General features: G+C 45.4%; 1 protein-coding gene across 1 annotated transcript in view; it reads left to right on the top strand.

Moving 5' to 3' along the window:
• Positions 1-18,453, top strand: part of LOC116943508 (neurobeachin-like) — a 529,072-nt gene that overhangs the window by 495,173 nt on the left and 15,446 nt on the right. The window contains exons 42-50 of the mRNA XM_076067757.1: positions 1,220-1,337; positions 2,228-2,330; positions 3,995-4,110; positions 4,244-4,356; positions 7,312-7,452; positions 8,909-9,028; positions 11,830-11,982; positions 14,083-14,250; positions 18,142-18,231. Coding sequence (XP_075923872.1) covers positions 1,220-1,337; positions 2,228-2,330; positions 3,995-4,110; positions 4,244-4,356; positions 7,312-7,452; positions 8,909-9,028; positions 11,830-11,982; positions 14,083-14,250; positions 18,142-18,231 — 1,122 coding nt within the window. The remainder of the gene's footprint in view (positions 1-1,219; positions 1,338-2,227; positions 2,331-3,994; positions 4,111-4,243; positions 4,357-7,311; positions 7,453-8,908; positions 9,029-11,829; positions 11,983-14,082; positions 14,251-18,141; positions 18,232-18,453) is intronic.

Here is an 18,453-nt window from a genome sequence, read left to right as displayed (position 1 = left end):
CCAACGTAGCTCTCTGTACTGTGGAGCCAAGAAGCTAACCCCATGCAATGCGCCTCTAATCCGGTTTAAATTTGCCGACAACAAAATTAGATCCATCATTAGACCTCCTTTGCCAGTACCAAAATGTAATAATAGGGTTTTTCCCCTTTTTTCTGGCAACAAAACTGAAACCTTTTTGGCATCATCTGGTCGAGCACCAATTGGGTCGAGGCTCAAAAGAAAGCCGTCCCTTGGTGTGGACCAATCAGTTTCAAGGACAGTGCATCATATAGTATCATAGTGTGTTTTTTGTTTGCATTTTGACTGCAGGTATTGTGGTTAATGCAGACATGAATCCTTGTAAAAAAGGTTTCAGTTTTGTTGCCAGAAAAAAGGGGAAAAACCCTATTAGTATATTTTGGTGCTGGCAAAGGAGGTCTAATGATGTAGATGCTCACCCCGAGCCCTCATTACTTTGATAGTGCATTGTCTTTGAGCTGTGTAAGCGCCTTCTGGCGTCACCTGGTCGAGCACCAATTGGGTCGAGGCTCAAAAGAAAGCCGTCCCTTGGTGTGGACCAATCAGTTTCAAGGACAATGCATATATTATCATAGTGTGTTTTTTGTTTGCATTTTGACTGCAGGTATTATGGTTAATGCAAACATGAATCCTCGTAAAAAAAAGGTTTCAGTTTTGTCGCCAGAAAAAAGGGGAACAACCCTATTATTAAAATTAAAGCCGTTAGAAGAAGCTGCCACCTCGGTGACTCTGGCAAGCGTACGCCATTCTGCACCGGCTCTCTGGGCCACTAATGATGAGACAGATGAATGGGCAAAGCTGCTTTCTCGACTGTGGAGGTCTTAGCATTGGGCACCGGAGCAGCTTGACGCCTGTTTCATTGCGTTACTCTCGCTTGAGTGGCCACAGCCAGGGCCCGGGCTAGAGCCCCTCGGCACTCCTTTGAACACGGCGGTGGGTGAACTAAGGCCCGAACTTCTGTTTAACGAGGGGAGGTTATTTCCTTATATTTTATTAACCCTCCTGAGGGAGAAAGGCTCTTTGATGTCCTTGAATCGTCTGTGTACTTGCGAGAGAAACTTCGTGGTCTCATCCGGCTCTCACCTGGTTCATGATATTGACAAAAATATGTTACGACTGCACTGCAGTGCGTATGCTAAGTAGGTGCACAGTGAACAGTGGAGGTCTCCTGCGTTCAAGGTATTTATGCATCTGTCCACAGGTACTGGCCTACACAGAAGGGCTGCACGGAAAGTGGATGTTCAGTGAGATCCGGGCGGTCTTCTCACGACGCTGCCTCTTGCAGAACTCGGCGCTCGAGATCTTCATGGCAAACAGGAGTAAGTAGATACTCAACAAAGACAGAGACCCCCCCCCCCCCCCCCGAATAGCCTTAACAGACTGTTGGGGCAAGTGCTGCGAGCGAGCAGCACCGATGAAGGGTTTGACGGCACGCAAGGGGGTGGTTGGCCAGCACCATGCCCGGCCGCCTTTGTCTCCCTAGTGGTGATGTTTACACATTGTAACAGGTACACACTTGAGTCTAAACACACACCTTCACACATTAACACACATGCATGCACTATGAGCCTCCATAAAGAACTAGGATCCTTCATAAAGGCTACGCAGGCTGTTGGGGCAAGTGCCGAGAGTGGGCACCTATAAAGGTCAGAACGGCACATTTCCATGCAACAACAACAGCAACAATAGCCGCCATTCGCCACTAAGTGGTGGTTTCACGTCACCATAGCGCTTGTGTCAGGCTCGATGTACTTTGAGAGCACATACACATATATGTGTATTTTTTTACAAGTGTGCACACCATCACGCACGTATACACACAAGTATGTGTGCATACACGTTGAAGTGCACACGCACAGACACGCAAACACAAATGTACACACGCACATCCATTGTTGTTTGAAGAGTGCTCATTATGAGGATCTTTAAATATTGAACAAACTGAGCTGCTGTTCACATTATGCATTTGCTAGCTGAGGTCAAATTGAGATTCTATGGAGTGTATTTGCAACTGTAAAACAACTACTAAATATTTTTTTATCAATAAAAATCTAAATTGTGCATTGCATTGCACAATTTTTTTTAAGTTGTGTATTGCAAATGACAATTTAGATTTTTATAGATTCTTTTTAAAAGTTTGCTTTATTAATGCTTTATATTGAATTACAAATTTAAATTGTATTAACTTATTGCATCGTTTCATTTCCAGCCTCGGTGATGTTCAACTTCCCAGACCACGCAACGGTCAAAAAGGTGGTGTACAGCCTGCCACGTGTTGGAGTGGGTACCAGCTATGGCCTTCCTCAAGCCAGGTAAGCCCCAGAGATATACGCTACATGATCAATCAAATATACTCACACTCACAGGATCACACGCACCAACGAAAATGCGCACGCATGTTATAACGACAGCAGCCACTGAGTCAGGGACGATGACACGACCATGATCCTCGTGTCAGGCTAGGTGAACTTTGTGGCCACATGCAGACATCCATTGAGGCACCAATGTGTCACACGCGCAAACGTATTAGACATTTGCTATGAGCGAGTTGCCTGTTAAGGCTGGGAAGATACAAAAAGGAGGTGGTGTTGACCAGCATCATGCTCAGACACCCGTAATGATGTCTGCACACCATAATTAATTTTAGGCTGGGTTGACCAAATATTTTTTTCTAAAATATATATTTTGGTTTCCAGGAGTTTGTGGGTTCGATCCTGACTCTGACGCCTGTATATTTGGTGTTTGCGTGTTCTCCCTGTTGCCTGCGTGGATGTTTCGCCGTCTCCTCCGGTTTTCCCCGCCACATTTAGCAACATGCGTCTCGAGTAAATAAGTCTGCGATGCATTTTTCACGCGATTCACCACTTCGTTGGGCTATAATTTGTGGCCAGGTGACTTTTGAAATAGAGGTACTCAGCTTCGTGGGGCTTTCCTGGTTAAAATAAAAAAAAAAAATAGTGACCGACACGTCAGAGCACAATCGTGGTGGTCAGGGGAAGCTCGCAAGAGGTACAAATGAGAGTGTGTGCGCAGTTATCTCGATTGTGATTATTAGGATGCTTGATTACCTTGGAAAGCCTCACTCAGTCTTATGACTCTTTCTTTTTTTTAGGAGATTCCTGCCAAGCTTTCACTTTAGGGGTCGACATTGCAATGTGTAATCCCAATTGAGCGTTTTGCACGTATCTTTTTAGCCAAATGCAGTACGATAACCACTGTACCACAAATATATTGCCTTGTCATGCGAAAGTATTGGCGGTAGACCGGCGCGCGGTATCAAAAAAGCGAATTTTTCACCATAATTACTTATTTTCCCGCGATTCACAACCCCAGTTAGAACATCTTGCAGGATGGTGCGTCATAATCAGTTCCTGCGACTTCGAGGCAGTCGCAAGACGAATGTTTATGAGCTGCTGAACACGAAGCTTCACGGTCTGTTGCCGTAGAGCAGCACCCAGCCTGATGACGGCTGGCTGCTCCGCGTTTCAAAGGCAGATTTCACTCCTCGTGCCCAAGACTTTGTCGGACGGTTCCTTGATTCAACAGACACAAATCAACGGTCAATATTGACCTTTTTATCAAGTCTCTGTAGACTGAATAAACCTTGGAATCGTGTCATAATGGGCAACAGGGTCAATGAAAGACCGATCAACAGATTTGCTGATTCAAATTTAGATTTTAGACTGTTTTATGAGGACTGGTGTGTTATGCTACACTGTCAATTTGTCCATATATTGCCAGTTTTTTAATAAAAAGTTGCTGAATGGATAGGTGCACCGTTGCCATAGGAACGTAACATTTTCATCATTGGCTCAGGGCTGCCATTGGAGTTGAGCACCATTTTTGAGCAGGGAGATCATTTTCATGTTAATCATTTTGGAAGGAAATTGTTCTGTAATTGTGTTTTATTGCCTTGTGCAGGTGGTGTCCTGGTGACGCTGATGATTGTTTTTACTCTGTCATGTCTCACTGGCAGGAGGATCTCGCTTGCTAGCCCCAGGCAGCTCTTCAAGTCGTCCAACATGACTCAGCGTTGGCAAAGGAGAGAAATCTCAAACTTTGAGTACCTCATATTTCTCAACACCATTGCCGGTGAGCCTTCATCCTACTAAACCTTTTCATCAGCAATACACGTCCGTCTCATATCTGTGGTGCCACATAATAATATAAAATTACTTTTACACATCCCATAAGCCACTAACTGTATGTTTTTTTCTCTTCACAGGCCGTACGTACAATGACCTCAACCAATACCCAGTCTTCCCCTGGGTCATAACCAACTACGAGTCCGAGGAGCTGGACCTCACACTGCCCAGCAACTTCCGTGACCTCTCTAAGGTACATTCCACCTCGTGGTACATTCAGTCCTCAAAGAGCCTTGAGTCCAGCACCTCCGTCGGCTGAGATGGGGCAGTTCGGCCTCTCTACAGGTTTTACTTGGCCCTTGCCCAATCAGAGCCATTTAGTCCTCGTAACTTATACCCATCCCTATATTTAACCCTTTCCCATTCGGAGATGTCTGCACGTTGCAGAGTGGGTGTCCCATTCATCGATGAATCTCGGAACGCGCAAGCAGTTAGCGTTTATTTCATTTAGAGAGGCAAAGCGCCGTTGTTTTTAAAGACATTGTATTCACCGCACATAGCTGTAGTGATACAACTGCATTAGTATAACAGCTGGCGCCAAACTTTACCACACGCCCTCCCGCATGGCCTTGTGGGAGCCTCGGCACGTCTTCAGGTCGGATATTTTATTTTCCGAAGGCTGAATCTGAAAAAAAACTCATCACTTACACTTACGTCATTGGAATGAAAAGTGGTTAAGTTTGGAAGCACCGTTTTTAGATGTTGATTTTTCATTGATTATAATCACAGTCAAATGTCCAAACATCTATGTTCATTCAACGGTTTTACTTAACTTGATTCCTGTGTCGTGGTCAAATCTTGTAATCAAAAGTTAGTTTACTTCCTGTTGTCCAATCAATTCCAAATTTTGCACACGTACTCAGATCCGGTGACAATGCATGCCTGTATCGAAATCGGCATCGATGAATCCATTAATTCGCTGCTTTAAAGCAATGAACATTTTGTATGGACGCCTTATTATTTATATATATATTTGTGTGTAGGTCAAAAACGCCGCGGTCCCTAAACTCTCAAATCGCCTCGCCCAAGAGGCAGGTGCCACGTGTCTCAGGCGCCACGCGTCTCAGCCGCGCCTGTTGTGAATAAAACCGTTGTTTGAAAAAAAAAAAGTTTTTTTCAGGAGTTTATTAAGTCAGACCTTCAGTCATCAGAGTATTACTACAGTTGCATTATGAGACCTCCTTTGCCAGTAGCAAGATATAGTAATAGGTTTTTACCCATTTTATCTGGCACCAAAACTGGCACCTTTATTATACAAGGGATCATGTTTGCAATAACCACAAAACAAGCAGTCAAAATATTACTATTACTACAGTGCTCAGAAGGCTACTCTGGAAGCAGATATCATTTGGCTGCTTGTCAGACAGTTAAAAAATGTTTCCCCTGGCACAAACTGATATTCTAAGCAGTTGGTGTGATTAATTTATTTATCAAATCAAATGCTGATAAGTCAGATATGGCCAAATGAACTACTGTACACCACAACTTTAACATCGTAGTGTTTGCTGCTCCAATTTATTGCTGCACTCACTGACAGAAACATATCCATGAGGGGACCCTCTTGAAAATAACCTTAAGGCTCGGGAATGTTTTTCCAGACAATAAAGGACATAATTTGTAAACATGGGCTGTTAATCCGCGGCTTCAATCCGTAATCTCAAAAGTGTTTGCTTCATAGTCCTCTTATGATAAGGCAGCAGACCCCTCAACTCCGCACATGTCTACTCCGTCTGTACGTTTAGAGCAGATAACAAGATGATGAATGGGGCATGTGCCAGTTTTCCCCATGTTCCACCGTGGAATGTTGAGCCTAGTTGAAGAGTTAAGTCTTGTGTGTATACGCGTGTTATCCACGCAGGGCCTTTTAGATTTGCTATTCACTTGTATGTAGAACATAGGAGTACCTCACAGCACTAAGAATAGATTTTGTCACCGTGTACAAGAAATGTGAGGCAGATTAATAATTGAGTGTGAGTTACGGCACATATATCGCGAAGTGAAGCGCAAAGAATCAGCGCTGCTTCCAGGCGCCGTGTTCTATAAACCCGGGTGACATTTTATTCAGGAAAGTGAGCGCTTGAATATTGACCATGTAACCATCGTAGTTTGCAGCGATGGTCATGTAGTCAAGACATCAGTGACCCAGGCTACTCATTTCTTCACGAGACATTTGTATTGATGTGGCAGAGAAATGTGCCTTCTCAGAGAGTGGCAGTCTCATTTGCAGCCTCCAAGGTTTAGCACAGGTTGTGAGTGTTTGACATTGGACCTCAGAATAAGTAACAGCCTCAAAAGAGGAAAGAAAATCAATTAATGTGCAGACTACTATAATGAAATGTTTCATGGGACATTTTTTTTGCTAGTATCAAAGTATCAAAAAAATTGCCCATAAAGGAGGCTTTTTCTGGTGTTGGCCAATCAGTGTCACAGACAATGCGTATATTATCAGAGCATGTTTGTTTGCATGTTCACCAGAAGTCCGCGTGGATAATGTAGACTTGATTCCTTGCTAAAAGTATCTATTTGGTGTTTTATTGGCAGGAAGGGTAAAACCTATTTTTTATAATGTAATGCTTTGCACTTTCACATCACAGAGGCAGGTCCTGCTGTGCTCAACGTACTGAGTACAGGTCCTGACTCCATCCATGCTGGCAGCGTGCAGCCTTCGGCTGCCCCCACAATGCGTGCCCAGAGGATTCACGGCCGGCTGTGGCTCCGTTGGCTCGCAGTGGGGGAGGTTGCAAATACAAATCTCGGCCACAAGTCAACTCAGCCCACCGTTCTTCTGAGTTCATTAACATTAGCGCCACTCTTGTGGGAAGTCGAGAGGTTTTTTTTTTTGTATCGAAACGTGCTTCCACCATGGGTATGTAAAATAAGACATGCTCTTCTAGGGTCGACGTGTTTGTTCGAGCTGGGAGACACCCCTTTTCTTTGACTTGATATGACTACAGGTGGCATAATTTTCTGAGTGATCGTGGCAAACGCTGAACACGTGGTGTCTTCAGTGAGGTGAAGCCATGCTTGTGGGCGGTTATTTACGTATTTTATTCTACCTTTTGAGGGCCAGCTTGTCCCCCTTGTGACCTCACGGTGCTCCAATCCGCCCGTTGCTGCTCTCTCTCATTTTCTCTCTCTTCGGCTGCAGCCGGTGGGAGCCCTGAACCCAAAGCGTGCCGCTTTTTTCGTGGAGCGCTACGAGAGCTGGGATGACGAGCAGGTGCCGCCCTTCCACTACGGCTCGCACTACTCCACGGCCGGCTTCACGCTCACCTGGCTGCTGAGGATCGTACGTTCCCTCCGCGTGCACCTCCCGGCCGCTCTCTCACGCCCGCCTTGAGCATTTGTCGCCGGCCAGCCTGTACGCCGTACGCAGCGGTGACGCGTGTGCAGGCATCGGGGAATCCTCTGTGTCTGTCTCTCCCCAGCTGCCTGTGTCTGCGTCTCCCTGCACGTTTATCTCCGTATCTCTCTCAGTTTCTGACCACGTATGTCTGTCTCTCGCTTATCTTTGCCTTGGTGTCTCGTTTCTCTCTGTGGCTCCTCTCTGCCCGTCTGTGTGTCATTCTCTCCCCATGTCTTCCACTGTGTTTGTCTCGTATCCCTCTTCCCCTTTTTGTATTAGCTGCCCCCTCCCCCACCAGTGCTGAACTAACCCTGACTACGCAGTGCAGTATGTTGTTAAGTAAGAGTGCAGAGGTAGCATCTCTGACTTTACTGGTTTTTTAATCAAGCCACACCTCCGATTAGCACGGTTGGCTACATGCGGTGTTCAACATGCACATACAGCTGCCAGTGATTAAACCGCCTTCTCAAGTTTAGTGAGTTGATGGTCTCAGCATGCTCACCAAATGACTGCACAAAAAAAGCATCGCGTAAATTTTAGTTGCGCACTTAATGTGGACAAAATCCATCTCTGATCATTTAAAAAACGTGGGTTTGATGAACAGTACTCTTGGTGGCAGAGGAGGTGTCAATGTGCTGCCTGCTACTCTGAGAATCAGGGGTCATTTTAATGCATCTCTGGAGGTAGCTCTGTAGTATCTGCTTCCGCTGCCCATCTTCCTGATAACGAATGCTTGTGTTGCGATCGAAACGTCGTCGTTTTTTGTTATTTTCTTTGAACCTATCTACGTGACTTTACCGGAAAGACCCAAAGAATATGAATTCCTGCAGTCACGAATGCTTTAACTGATTGTACTTGAACCAGTCCAGTCCAACAGGATATGAGTCTCATTTCAGAATCAGAATCAGAAAGGGTTTTATTCGCCATGAAAGTTCACACCGACACGGAATTTACTTTGGCAGGATGGTGCATACATTCAACATATAGGAATCTAAAATCTTAAATAAGCTTTAAACAAGTCTTACTATAATAATAAGGGTTAAAAGTCTAACTAACACCAAGGGGCTGAAGTATATAAAATTTAATAAATATCGAATATAAAATAGCTTTAAGATATAATTTAAAAATAAAAAAAATACAAATAGGTTAACATAGTTAATATCGGCAAGGTGTCAGCTTCCCACCTATAGTCAGACTCCAAGAGTGACCTGGATTACCAAAAATGACACACGCAAAAAAAGTGATACAATTGTACCAATCTTTGGCTCGTGTTAATAGCAGTAGCATCAACAACAACGATAACGAAGTGAGCAAACTGCATCAGCTGTGGGGGGTGCTGCTGACCTGGTGCCAGTGCTCATGGCACAGTGCTCAGCCAACGCTGTGACCTGTTCTCCAGGAGCCCTTCACCACCTTCTTTCTCAACATGCAAGGAGGAAAGTTCGACCACTCCGACCGCACGTTCTCCTCCATCATCCGTGCCTGGCAGAACTGCCAGAGAGACACCTCCGACGTCAAGGTACGAGCCGACTGCACGAGCGAAATAATTTCGTCGTTCAGAGCAAGGCAATGGGCCTGGTGAGATGCGTGACGGAACTGGCAATGGAGGCGGTGCAACTGCACAGGGGTCCATGGCCCTTCAAGGGCCTAGGTGCCAGGCCTTAGATGGGGGATGCATTTCGCAGGTGTCTCTCATTTCATTCCTTGCACCAGGGCCCATGCCAACCACGCTACGTCACTGATGGGAGGCCTTTACGTAATAACAGCTCACGATTAAACCTATTGCAACTCCGATTAGCACTGTTGGGCAACGTACGCTGCGAAAGAAGTTCAACACGCACACATGAAGACCAAATTGAAGGTTGTTGTCGTACAACGCTGAATTTTTCAACAAAGGTTTTGGTTTGGAACTGCCTCAATGTAAAAACGCTGCGTTGTGATATTGAATACACTGAGGTTTCGAAGTCACGGGTGTAAAATGAATTTGATCTTACACACCAGTATGATCGTGAAACATAATTCAAATATATTTTACAGGTTTTTTTGGCCAAACAATACACTCTGTGTAGAAATATTTTTAAATAAGTGTTCGGTTATTTGTTTACGCGTGTTAAAGATCTCATGACGCTTTTTTTACAAGTAGGTTATTGTGTTCTTCAATGTGTATAGTTGTCCACAATTACACATAGAGAGGCGTTGTGCTGTGAGGAAGGGCGGTTGCCCGGAACGTCACCTATTATTTTTTTTAATCTATTATGAAAACTCATTTTTTATAACTGATTTTTGTGTTTAGTTTGCTGTCCTTCCACTACACCTCCGATCAGCATGGTTGGCTACGTACGACGCAAAAGAAGTTCAACATACATACAACTACTTTTTAAAGGCACAATGTTATTTACAAATAGGTTGGCTTTCCTCGTTACATTGTTGTGAAATGTATGGTGCAGAGAGCATTTTTCAAACGTATCCTCTAGCAGTGGTGCAGCAGCAGCAACAATATTTGCTGAGTGTAGATTCCCCACTAGAGGGTAGTAAAGAACATCTTTACCAAACTGTATAGCGTGGGTGAGGCTTAATCGAATCGTGAGGCTAAATAAAATCATCGTCTTCACGGTGTTCTTATAAGAAGACGATTGCTTGCGTTGCGATCGAAACGTCGTGATATTTTTTTAATTATTTTTCTATCTACGTGGCTTTACCGAAAGACCCATAGAATATTTCTTGGAAGAAGTTACTGAAAATTGTTAATAAATTATAGTCCTCTCTCAATCCACTTCTGGATGAAGGTCTCACCAAGCTATATGAAATGGCTGAGTGATTAGCTTGTGACTGGTCACAGAAATGGCTGTGTTAAAGTTAAAGCATACACATCCGCAAAGGCACCCCTTGACAAAGGAATTAGCATTGAATTTAGCATTGAAATAGCTAAGTTAAAGTGCGGATGTGTGTATACTTTAACTTATCCATTTCAATGCCAAATTATATGCTAATTCCTTTGTCAAGGTGCTTTGTTTCTTCTCACACAGCTTAAAGGTCGTGATCTGAGCGTGGCTTTTTTCACTCCAGCGCTGTCCTCCAGACAGTCTCGTCCCTTCACCTGATGAAGGCCGCTTGTGTTGTGGCCGAAACGTCGTGATTTTTGTTATTTTATTTTTTACCTACGTGACTTTACCCAATAGAACCAAAGAGTATACTTTCCATTGCTGATACAAGTATATAAACTGGGCAGGACATGTCACTATATGGCTGGCAGCAGAAAATAATGATGGAGCGACAGCCAAAGGAGGAAACCCGCCTGTCACGAGGCCACCCATCACGAAAACGGAGTGATGAAATCAACTCGTGTACAGGTGATACAGTGAGGGGAAAAGAAGTATTTGATCCCCTGCTGATTTTGTACGTTTGCCCACTGACAAAGAAATGATCAGTCTATAATTTTAATGGTAGGTTTATTTGAACAGTGAGAGACAGAATAACAACAACAAAAATCCAGAAAAACGCATGTCAAATTTTTTTATACATTTATTTGCATTTTAATGAGGGAAATAAGTATTTGACCCCTCTGCAAAACATGATTTAGTACTTGGTGGCAAAACCCTTGTTGGCAATCACAGAGGTCAGACGTTTCTTGTAGTTGGCCACCAGGTTTGCACACATCTCAGGAGGGATTTTGTCCCACTCCGCTTTGCAGATCTTCTCCAAGTCATTAAGGTTTCGAGGCTGACGTTTGGCAACTCGAACCTTCAGCTCCCTCTACAGATTGTCTATGGGATTAAGGTCTGGAGACTGGCTAGGCCACTCCAGGACCTTAATGTGCTTCTTCTTGAGCCACTCCTTTGTTGCCTTGGCCGTGTGTTTTGGGTCATTGTCATGCTGGAATACCCATTTACAATGCCCTGGCTGAGGGAAGGAGGTTCTCACCCAAAATTTGACGGTACATGGCCCCGTCCATGCGTTTTTCTGGATTTTGTTGTTGTTATCTGTCTCTCACTGTTCAAATAAACCTACCATTAAAATTATAGACTGATCATTTCTTTGTCAGTGGGCAAACGCACAAAATCAGCAGGGGATCAAATACTTTTTTCCCTCACTGTCGGTGGATTGTTACATCGCAGGACCATCAGAGATGGCTACAGCCTGGGGAGGACTTCATGCAGCAGTGGATCGAACATGGATAATGATTTGACGCGTGTGAAAATAGGTGAACGTAAAGACCGTGGTCCAAGTTCCCTGCTGCTGCGTGCGTGTGTGGGCGGTGTCCCAGGTGCTCGCCAGTCTGTTAAAGGCTGCATGGGGGGATCTTTGTGTTTGGTGTCCCAGGAGCTGATCCCCGAGTTCTACTACCTGCCCGAGATGTTTGTGAACAGCAATGGCTACACGCTGGGCGTGCTGTCGGACGGCACCCCGGTGAGCGATGTGCTGCTTCCACCCTGGGCCAAAACGCCAGAGGACTTCGTCCGCATCAACCGCATGGTGGGTGCCCTTGACCTCTGGGCCTTCGCGGCCTTCTGTCTTCCATTCCTCCTCCCCCTTAACCTCCTTCCATTCCTCTGCTCTGATTAACACGCTTGGCTACGTACGGTGCGAAAGAAGTTCAACATAATACCGAAAGAACCAAAGAAGATAATACCTCTTTTCTGTTAACCATTGGCTTCGTCTTCCCTCCCCCCGCCCTCCACTCCATCCTGTCCCTCCCCTACCCTTTCGTGATCCCAAAGTACCCCTCGATCCCTGTCACTCCTTCCTCAATCATTTTACACCCCTGCTATCTAAATCATGCTGTTATTCTGTCACCGTCCTGTAAGTTACGTCAAGCGGCTTGTGTGAAGGTGCTCTACAAATCTACATTTGATGGAATGAACTAAAGTGTGTTTTTATTTACCAGGTAAAGCCCACTGAGCTATATAGCTCTCTTTCAGAGGTGACCTGGCCACACGTGGTAGCTCATCGGAGTGGCGTATTCCATCATCACGTGTGGCAATTTATAGCAGCCAAATCAACCAAATGCACGTTTCTAAATGCGGAGGGCAAAACCCGGAGGCACCCGGAGAGAAATCCACGTGACCACGGGGGAGAGCGGGGCACCGTTCGTGTTGGGGTCGTACCCACGAGGGAGATAACGTCTCGCCCCTGGGGCGCCAAATCCTCGGTGTAAAAGTAACATTTATTTCAAATCAGCAACGAGGGGGGCTCTCATCTCTTCGAGTCGTTTGTCGAGGCGTTACGTTCCTGTGGCAGGGGTCAGTGTAGAGCAGTGGTTCTTAACGTTTACTGCAGCCTTGCAGCCCTTGAGTTCTCAGTCGTGAAGAATGTGTAATGTTAATAATAAATACGTAGGTTTGATGACACGTAGTTGTACTTGCGTGCTTGAGCTTAATTCGTGCTTCGATGATTTACCTTCCGTAAAAATCCGTCCATGTCTCGCATCCCCAAAAAGGGAATATCGCACCCCCAGCAGTCATCCTGTACACCACAAAGAAAAAAATGTTCTTGACCCCCAAAGACGTTGTGGGAAGAGTTGTCCTCAGAACAAGGTTTGCACGAGCAACCTTGACAATGTAAAATAAGCACTTTGACCACTGGCCACCAAGCATGACGTGCATAGAGGATAGAAATTCTGATGCTCAGAATGCATAACCGACTCGTTAATTGAGAATGACCATAGTCGTGTTTAAACATCGTATTAATAAGAACTACAGCATGGGGTCTAAGTTAATTTGCCTCGTAACTGACTAATTTTGTTGCAATAAAACAACAATCAAATTGAATATACATTTGTAAGATACCAATGCAATTCATAACCCCTTGCCATCAGGCCTTGTCAAGTGTCTACCACACTTGCCTACTTTATCCAAATGCTCCATACGAGGGCATTAGCCACCACGTGGCACCTCTCCTGATTTCTGGTTGACTCAGCCCTACGTAACTTCATGGTCAATAAAATATGTGCTGCTCGATGGAAGTCAACAGGACCTGCCCTATTGAGTAACTGGCTTCTCTCCATATTGTCTGACGGTCAAAAGTCGCTCTTGAATGAGAGCTTTATAGCTGAATCAATGTCCCAAGAAATGTTCAATATCCGCCACATCCTCCGAGCTGCCATTGAGTTGAGTCCTGATTTATTGCTCATCTCGGTTGGCAGATACCTGGACTTAGACTTGAAAGGTAAATGCATAGTAAATCAATGAAAACATTCTGCCTTGTCCATCATTGATCTCATGTTGTGTATCCCTTTCCTGTGTGTGAGTTCTCTGCGTCCATTTTATCGCCAGGCTCAGTGGGCCTTACCAGGTAAGGCCCACTGAGCTATACAGCTCTTTTTCAAAAATGATAGCTCAACGAAGTGGCTCATCTTGTGGAAATTTATAGCAGCCAAATACTCTAAACACATGATTCTAAATGTGGAGGGAAAAACCGGAGGACCCGGAGAAAAATCCACGCGGCCACGGGCAGAACACGCAAACTCCAAATATACAGCAGGCGTCGGGATCGAACCCATGACTTCCCGTATACCAGGCGAGGTAGCTAACATCTCGCCACCTTGACCCCGCGTGGCCCTGCTTTTGCCCGCAGGCGCTAGAGAGCGAGTTCGTGTCGTGCCAGCTGCACCAGTGGATCGACCTGGTGTTCGGCTACAAGCAGCGTGGGCCTGAGGCCGTGCGAGCCCTCAACGTCTTCTACTACCTGACGTACGAGGGCGCCGTGAGCCTCGACGCCATCACCGACTCGCTAAACCGCGAGGTACCGCCACAACACGCGCACAAACAAGCACGCCGGTGACGTCCCTGGAGCTCAAGTCCAGGGACGTCCAGACCTGGCAATGGTCACGGGGGGGGGGGGGGGGGTGGGGGCAGATTCGTCTGGCTGTTTTTTTGCCGTCATTCTGCTACTTTTTGGCAGACTGGAGACCGTTTACGAATGGCGAATGTAAAAATGTGGCCAACATATCTGGCTGAGATGAACCCAACCCTTTAATGTAAAGCAATTCCTTGCTGTATGGTCTCTGCGGGTGAGCTTAATTAAAGCATGATTAGCTTAGATTGAAATGATTTAACACTGACACAGGTACAAGGCTGATGTGGCTGCACCAGTGCCCTGTATGTACCTTGATTAGAACAGCAAATAAATATAATGTAGGGCTAAAAACTCACAATTGCCTTCTAACAGAAAAAAAATGTACCATTTAATGGGCTAATATTTCAGGCATTAGCACTTTTGCAGATTATAAGAAGTCATTGCCAAAAATGTTGGTCTGTGATATGTTTTCGTTTGTGGTCAGGCAACATTAATCAAGAATGTGGTGGGCTTCTCTTTGATTAGTTCTTGTATTCAAACAATAGTCTCAAGGGAAGTAAGGCATTCCAAACCCCTGTCATCCAAGTATCCCCTTCTTCACTGCCAGCTGGGCTTTGAATATTTGTACCATTGCTACCCATACACGTGGGATCAAGGACCAAATGCAATCACCTTAATGGAAGCTAATGGGAAAGGGTGATACGGTTCAGTTGGTGAGGAAAAGCATGCACTGACATTGCATTCTGTTCAATTTATACCAAAGAAAATTATAATTTGCTCACGAATAATCTATATTTAACATTTTGGCCAAGAGGGAATGCCAGCTGACTGTAGGAGCTCCTAATTGTCTGGTCAAGTACAACAGGGAAAGAGTTTGTTCAGGGATCTTGAATTAATATTTAATTTCCACATTCATTTTGACAGAGGGTAACTGGGGACAAGATTGAAAAATGTTTAGCTGTGACAGGTGCCTCCGAATTCTTTCACAGAATTCTGCGGTTGGTGGGGAGAATCTGTGAGTAGAGCACAGCACATGCCGAGGGTTTCTGCCTTTCAGAGCTGACCCGAGCTGATTAAACCAATCAGGCTTCCCCCATGGTACAGGTTAGCAGCAGACAGGTACAGCTGTGGGCAAGCCCAGAATCTCAAACTTCGCGTATGATGGACAGAGCAAAGGAATTGCGGTCACGACTAAGCCGCGCTCCCTTCCAGCTGCTAATCACGTGTGCGGTCATGCGCAGCGGTGGTGCGATGTTAAACAGAGATCTCAAAAGAGAGAGCTTCGCAGAGTGTGCCTTACTGTGCAGATTAAAGTTAAACGCCGCAACGGATGAACGACAGAGGGGGGAGAAAAAAAATAAAGGGTAAAACAAATAAACAAGGAGTGGCGTTGTACGGGCAGGTAGTGGCGGGGAAGTGAGCGCTGAGCGTGCAGACACGCAGACAGTTTCCCAAAATGAAGTGACCGCATTTTGTGTTGTTCGTGACCACATAGCCTGTAGTGAAGGCATCGCGGTTTGGTGTGACTTCACCAAAAGGAATTTGGTCAAATGGCCTAGACTCTTTGGTTCTTTCGGTAAAGTAACGTCGGTAGAAATAAAATAAAATCAAACAAATCACGACGTTTTGATCGCAACACAAGCACTCTTCATCAGGTGAGACAACCACAGCTAGAAATCTAAATAGCCTACATTTACGATGGGATACACGTGTGTCAAAAAACACTTGAGATAGAGACCTCGGTACTGGCTGTTGTCAAAGGGCTGCCAACTGTCATTAAAGTGTTTCAATGTCTGCATTAAAGACCAGAATTGCATCTTTGCAAAACAGGCAAAACACATGCCCTCGGTTGCTTGACCTAAATTGTTTCAATTTAACCAACATTTTTATATTTTGTCTTGCCCCAAAACATCAGCCGAAAAAAGCACAATTGTCAAAGACTCTGTAAACGTTAATCAACTACGGTAACAATTATTGGCATCATTAATTAAAAAAAAACAGAAGTAGTGCACCCGTTAATTACCCTGTAGACAAGTGTTTAAAATTGGCTGGTGGCAGAGGCGCTGTAATATGTGGAACAGGTTTTGCGGGCAGGTCTTGTGCGCGCGCGTTTGTGTTTAATGTCACCACTGTTTCTTCTCTCCCCAAGATCCCCGACGCGTATTTTGTTAGAGATTCTTACACGTTCCTCCCTACTGCTGAGTTTTGTGAGGTACACACCCTGTGAGGTGCAACACTCTGCGAGTGCCGGTGTGGCCTAGTCGACTGCAGGAGAAGCCCAGCTATAATCCACCTAACACGGCTACTGGATTCTGAGCGGTTGCACTCCATCTGCAGTGGGCGTTATCGGAAACCAAGGAATTTGCAAGTGCTCCCATGCCAGTGGCATTAATACTCTCTCTGTATGTGTATATATAATTAGATTTGAGTGCCCAAGAGGAAATTATTTAAATTAAACTATAAACTATTTTATGTTTTACCAGGTAAGGCCCCACTGAGCTATGTAGCTCGTTTTCAGAAGCGACCTGGCCACAAATGATAGCTCAACCAAGTGGCTCATCACGTGGAAATTTATAGCAGCCAAAAATACTCTAAACGCATGATTCTAAACGTGGAGGGAAAGACCAGAGGACCCGCAGAAAATTTGCGCGGTCACGGGGAGAGAGACACGCAAACTACAAATATACAGCAGGCGTCAGGGTCGGCATCGAACCCACACCCTCCTGTATACCAGGCGAGGTCGTTAACATTCCCGCCACCTTGGTGCCCTTAATTTAGTCTTTGTTTATATTGGAACACACTGATATCCCATCTTATCTATGCTTTACATGTATCAAAGGTGGCCCCCGTCATGGAAATATTGAATTTCCATCACTGGCTCAGGGCCTCCAACTGAGATTAAGCCCACTTGATGCTCGTTGGAACAGAGAGACACTGACCTCTTTCTCTCAAATTAATTACCATTTGTGGAAATCGGTGTTTTCTCTTCATGGACACTGCACAAGTAATTTTATTCTTATTATATTATTTCTAACTGTGGAGCTTGGTACATTCTTTTGGGTGAGATCCATTTTATGAACGATTATCAAAATGTTTTAAAATGTTTATCCAGAGGGACTTGAGTGAGTCCTGGACACTGTGACTGGACCCTGCTGTGCAATAACTCGCTTTGGTCGACCGTTTCACTCTATTTATCGAAAACACAGCAACGAGGTGCAGAAGACGCGATGCTGCCAGACTTCGTGTCACTTTCTTAGCAGCAGGGACAATTCCCGTCTTGGTTGGGCTTTGCGAGCTGCCTAGCGCCCCATAAAATAGACACGTTTTTGGTGAATGACGCTTCCAATCATTCATTCTAAAAATGAATACACGTACACAAAACAGCACTTGAAAGCAAAATTCATGAGTTTCCGAATTGCGCCCGCCGTGGTACTAACCTGCTAACCCTCATGATGCTGGTGTGTGGACTCTGGACTTCGGCATGCGTGTCTCCTTCCTGCGTGCTGCCTTGGGGGGGGGGGTGGCTGGTTTTTGCACGTGGCCTTAATAACGCACTGCTCATCTCTCCCATCTCTCCCAGTAACACGCGGGTCCGATGCGCACAACGACGCGACCCGGCCAAAATAACAATAACCTGTGCGCCGTATCTTTATACTTTCAAGCGTGTACGTTCGACAGCATTCATACGCAGTCTTGCACATGGCGATACTGTAAATTGATAGCAAACTTGCTCTCGACCAAACATTGTGTTATCGCAAGCAATAGCTGGTGGGCAATTTCTGAGCAGCGGTGAGCAATGCGGAGTGATTCACACCGTTTATCTCTGCTCCGTTTTAGGCCATAGAGTCTCAGATCCGGAACTTCGGGCAGACGTCATCGCAGCTGCTCATCGAACCTCATTCGCCTCGCAGCTCTGCCATGCATCTGGTGGGAACATCCCCCCGAATGTCCCCTCTCCAACACAGATACACAAGCACAGCCAGCCACTTACATCCACACATGCATGCTGTTCGGTCGTGCGCAGTCAAGGACAGCCGGGCGCATCTACGTACAACCATGGGCATCCAACCGTAACCATATGCGCTTGATCCAGCCCTTTGGAAGCTGAGTTGGTGAATCGCACAGAGAGCATCGTGTGACGTGAAATAC

Source organism: Petromyzon marinus, chromosome 18, assembly GCF_048934315.1.
Source record: "Petromyzon marinus isolate PM22_M1 ecotype Great Lakes invasive population chromosome 18, UKy_Petmar_22M1.pri1.0, whole genome shotgun sequence".
In the NCBI taxonomy this organism is placed as follows: domain Eukaryota; kingdom Metazoa; phylum Chordata; class Hyperoartia; order Petromyzontiformes; family Petromyzontidae; genus Petromyzon; species Petromyzon marinus.
Note: the sequence above shows the minus strand (reverse complement) of the source record. Positions and strands in the feature narration are given on the sequence as shown.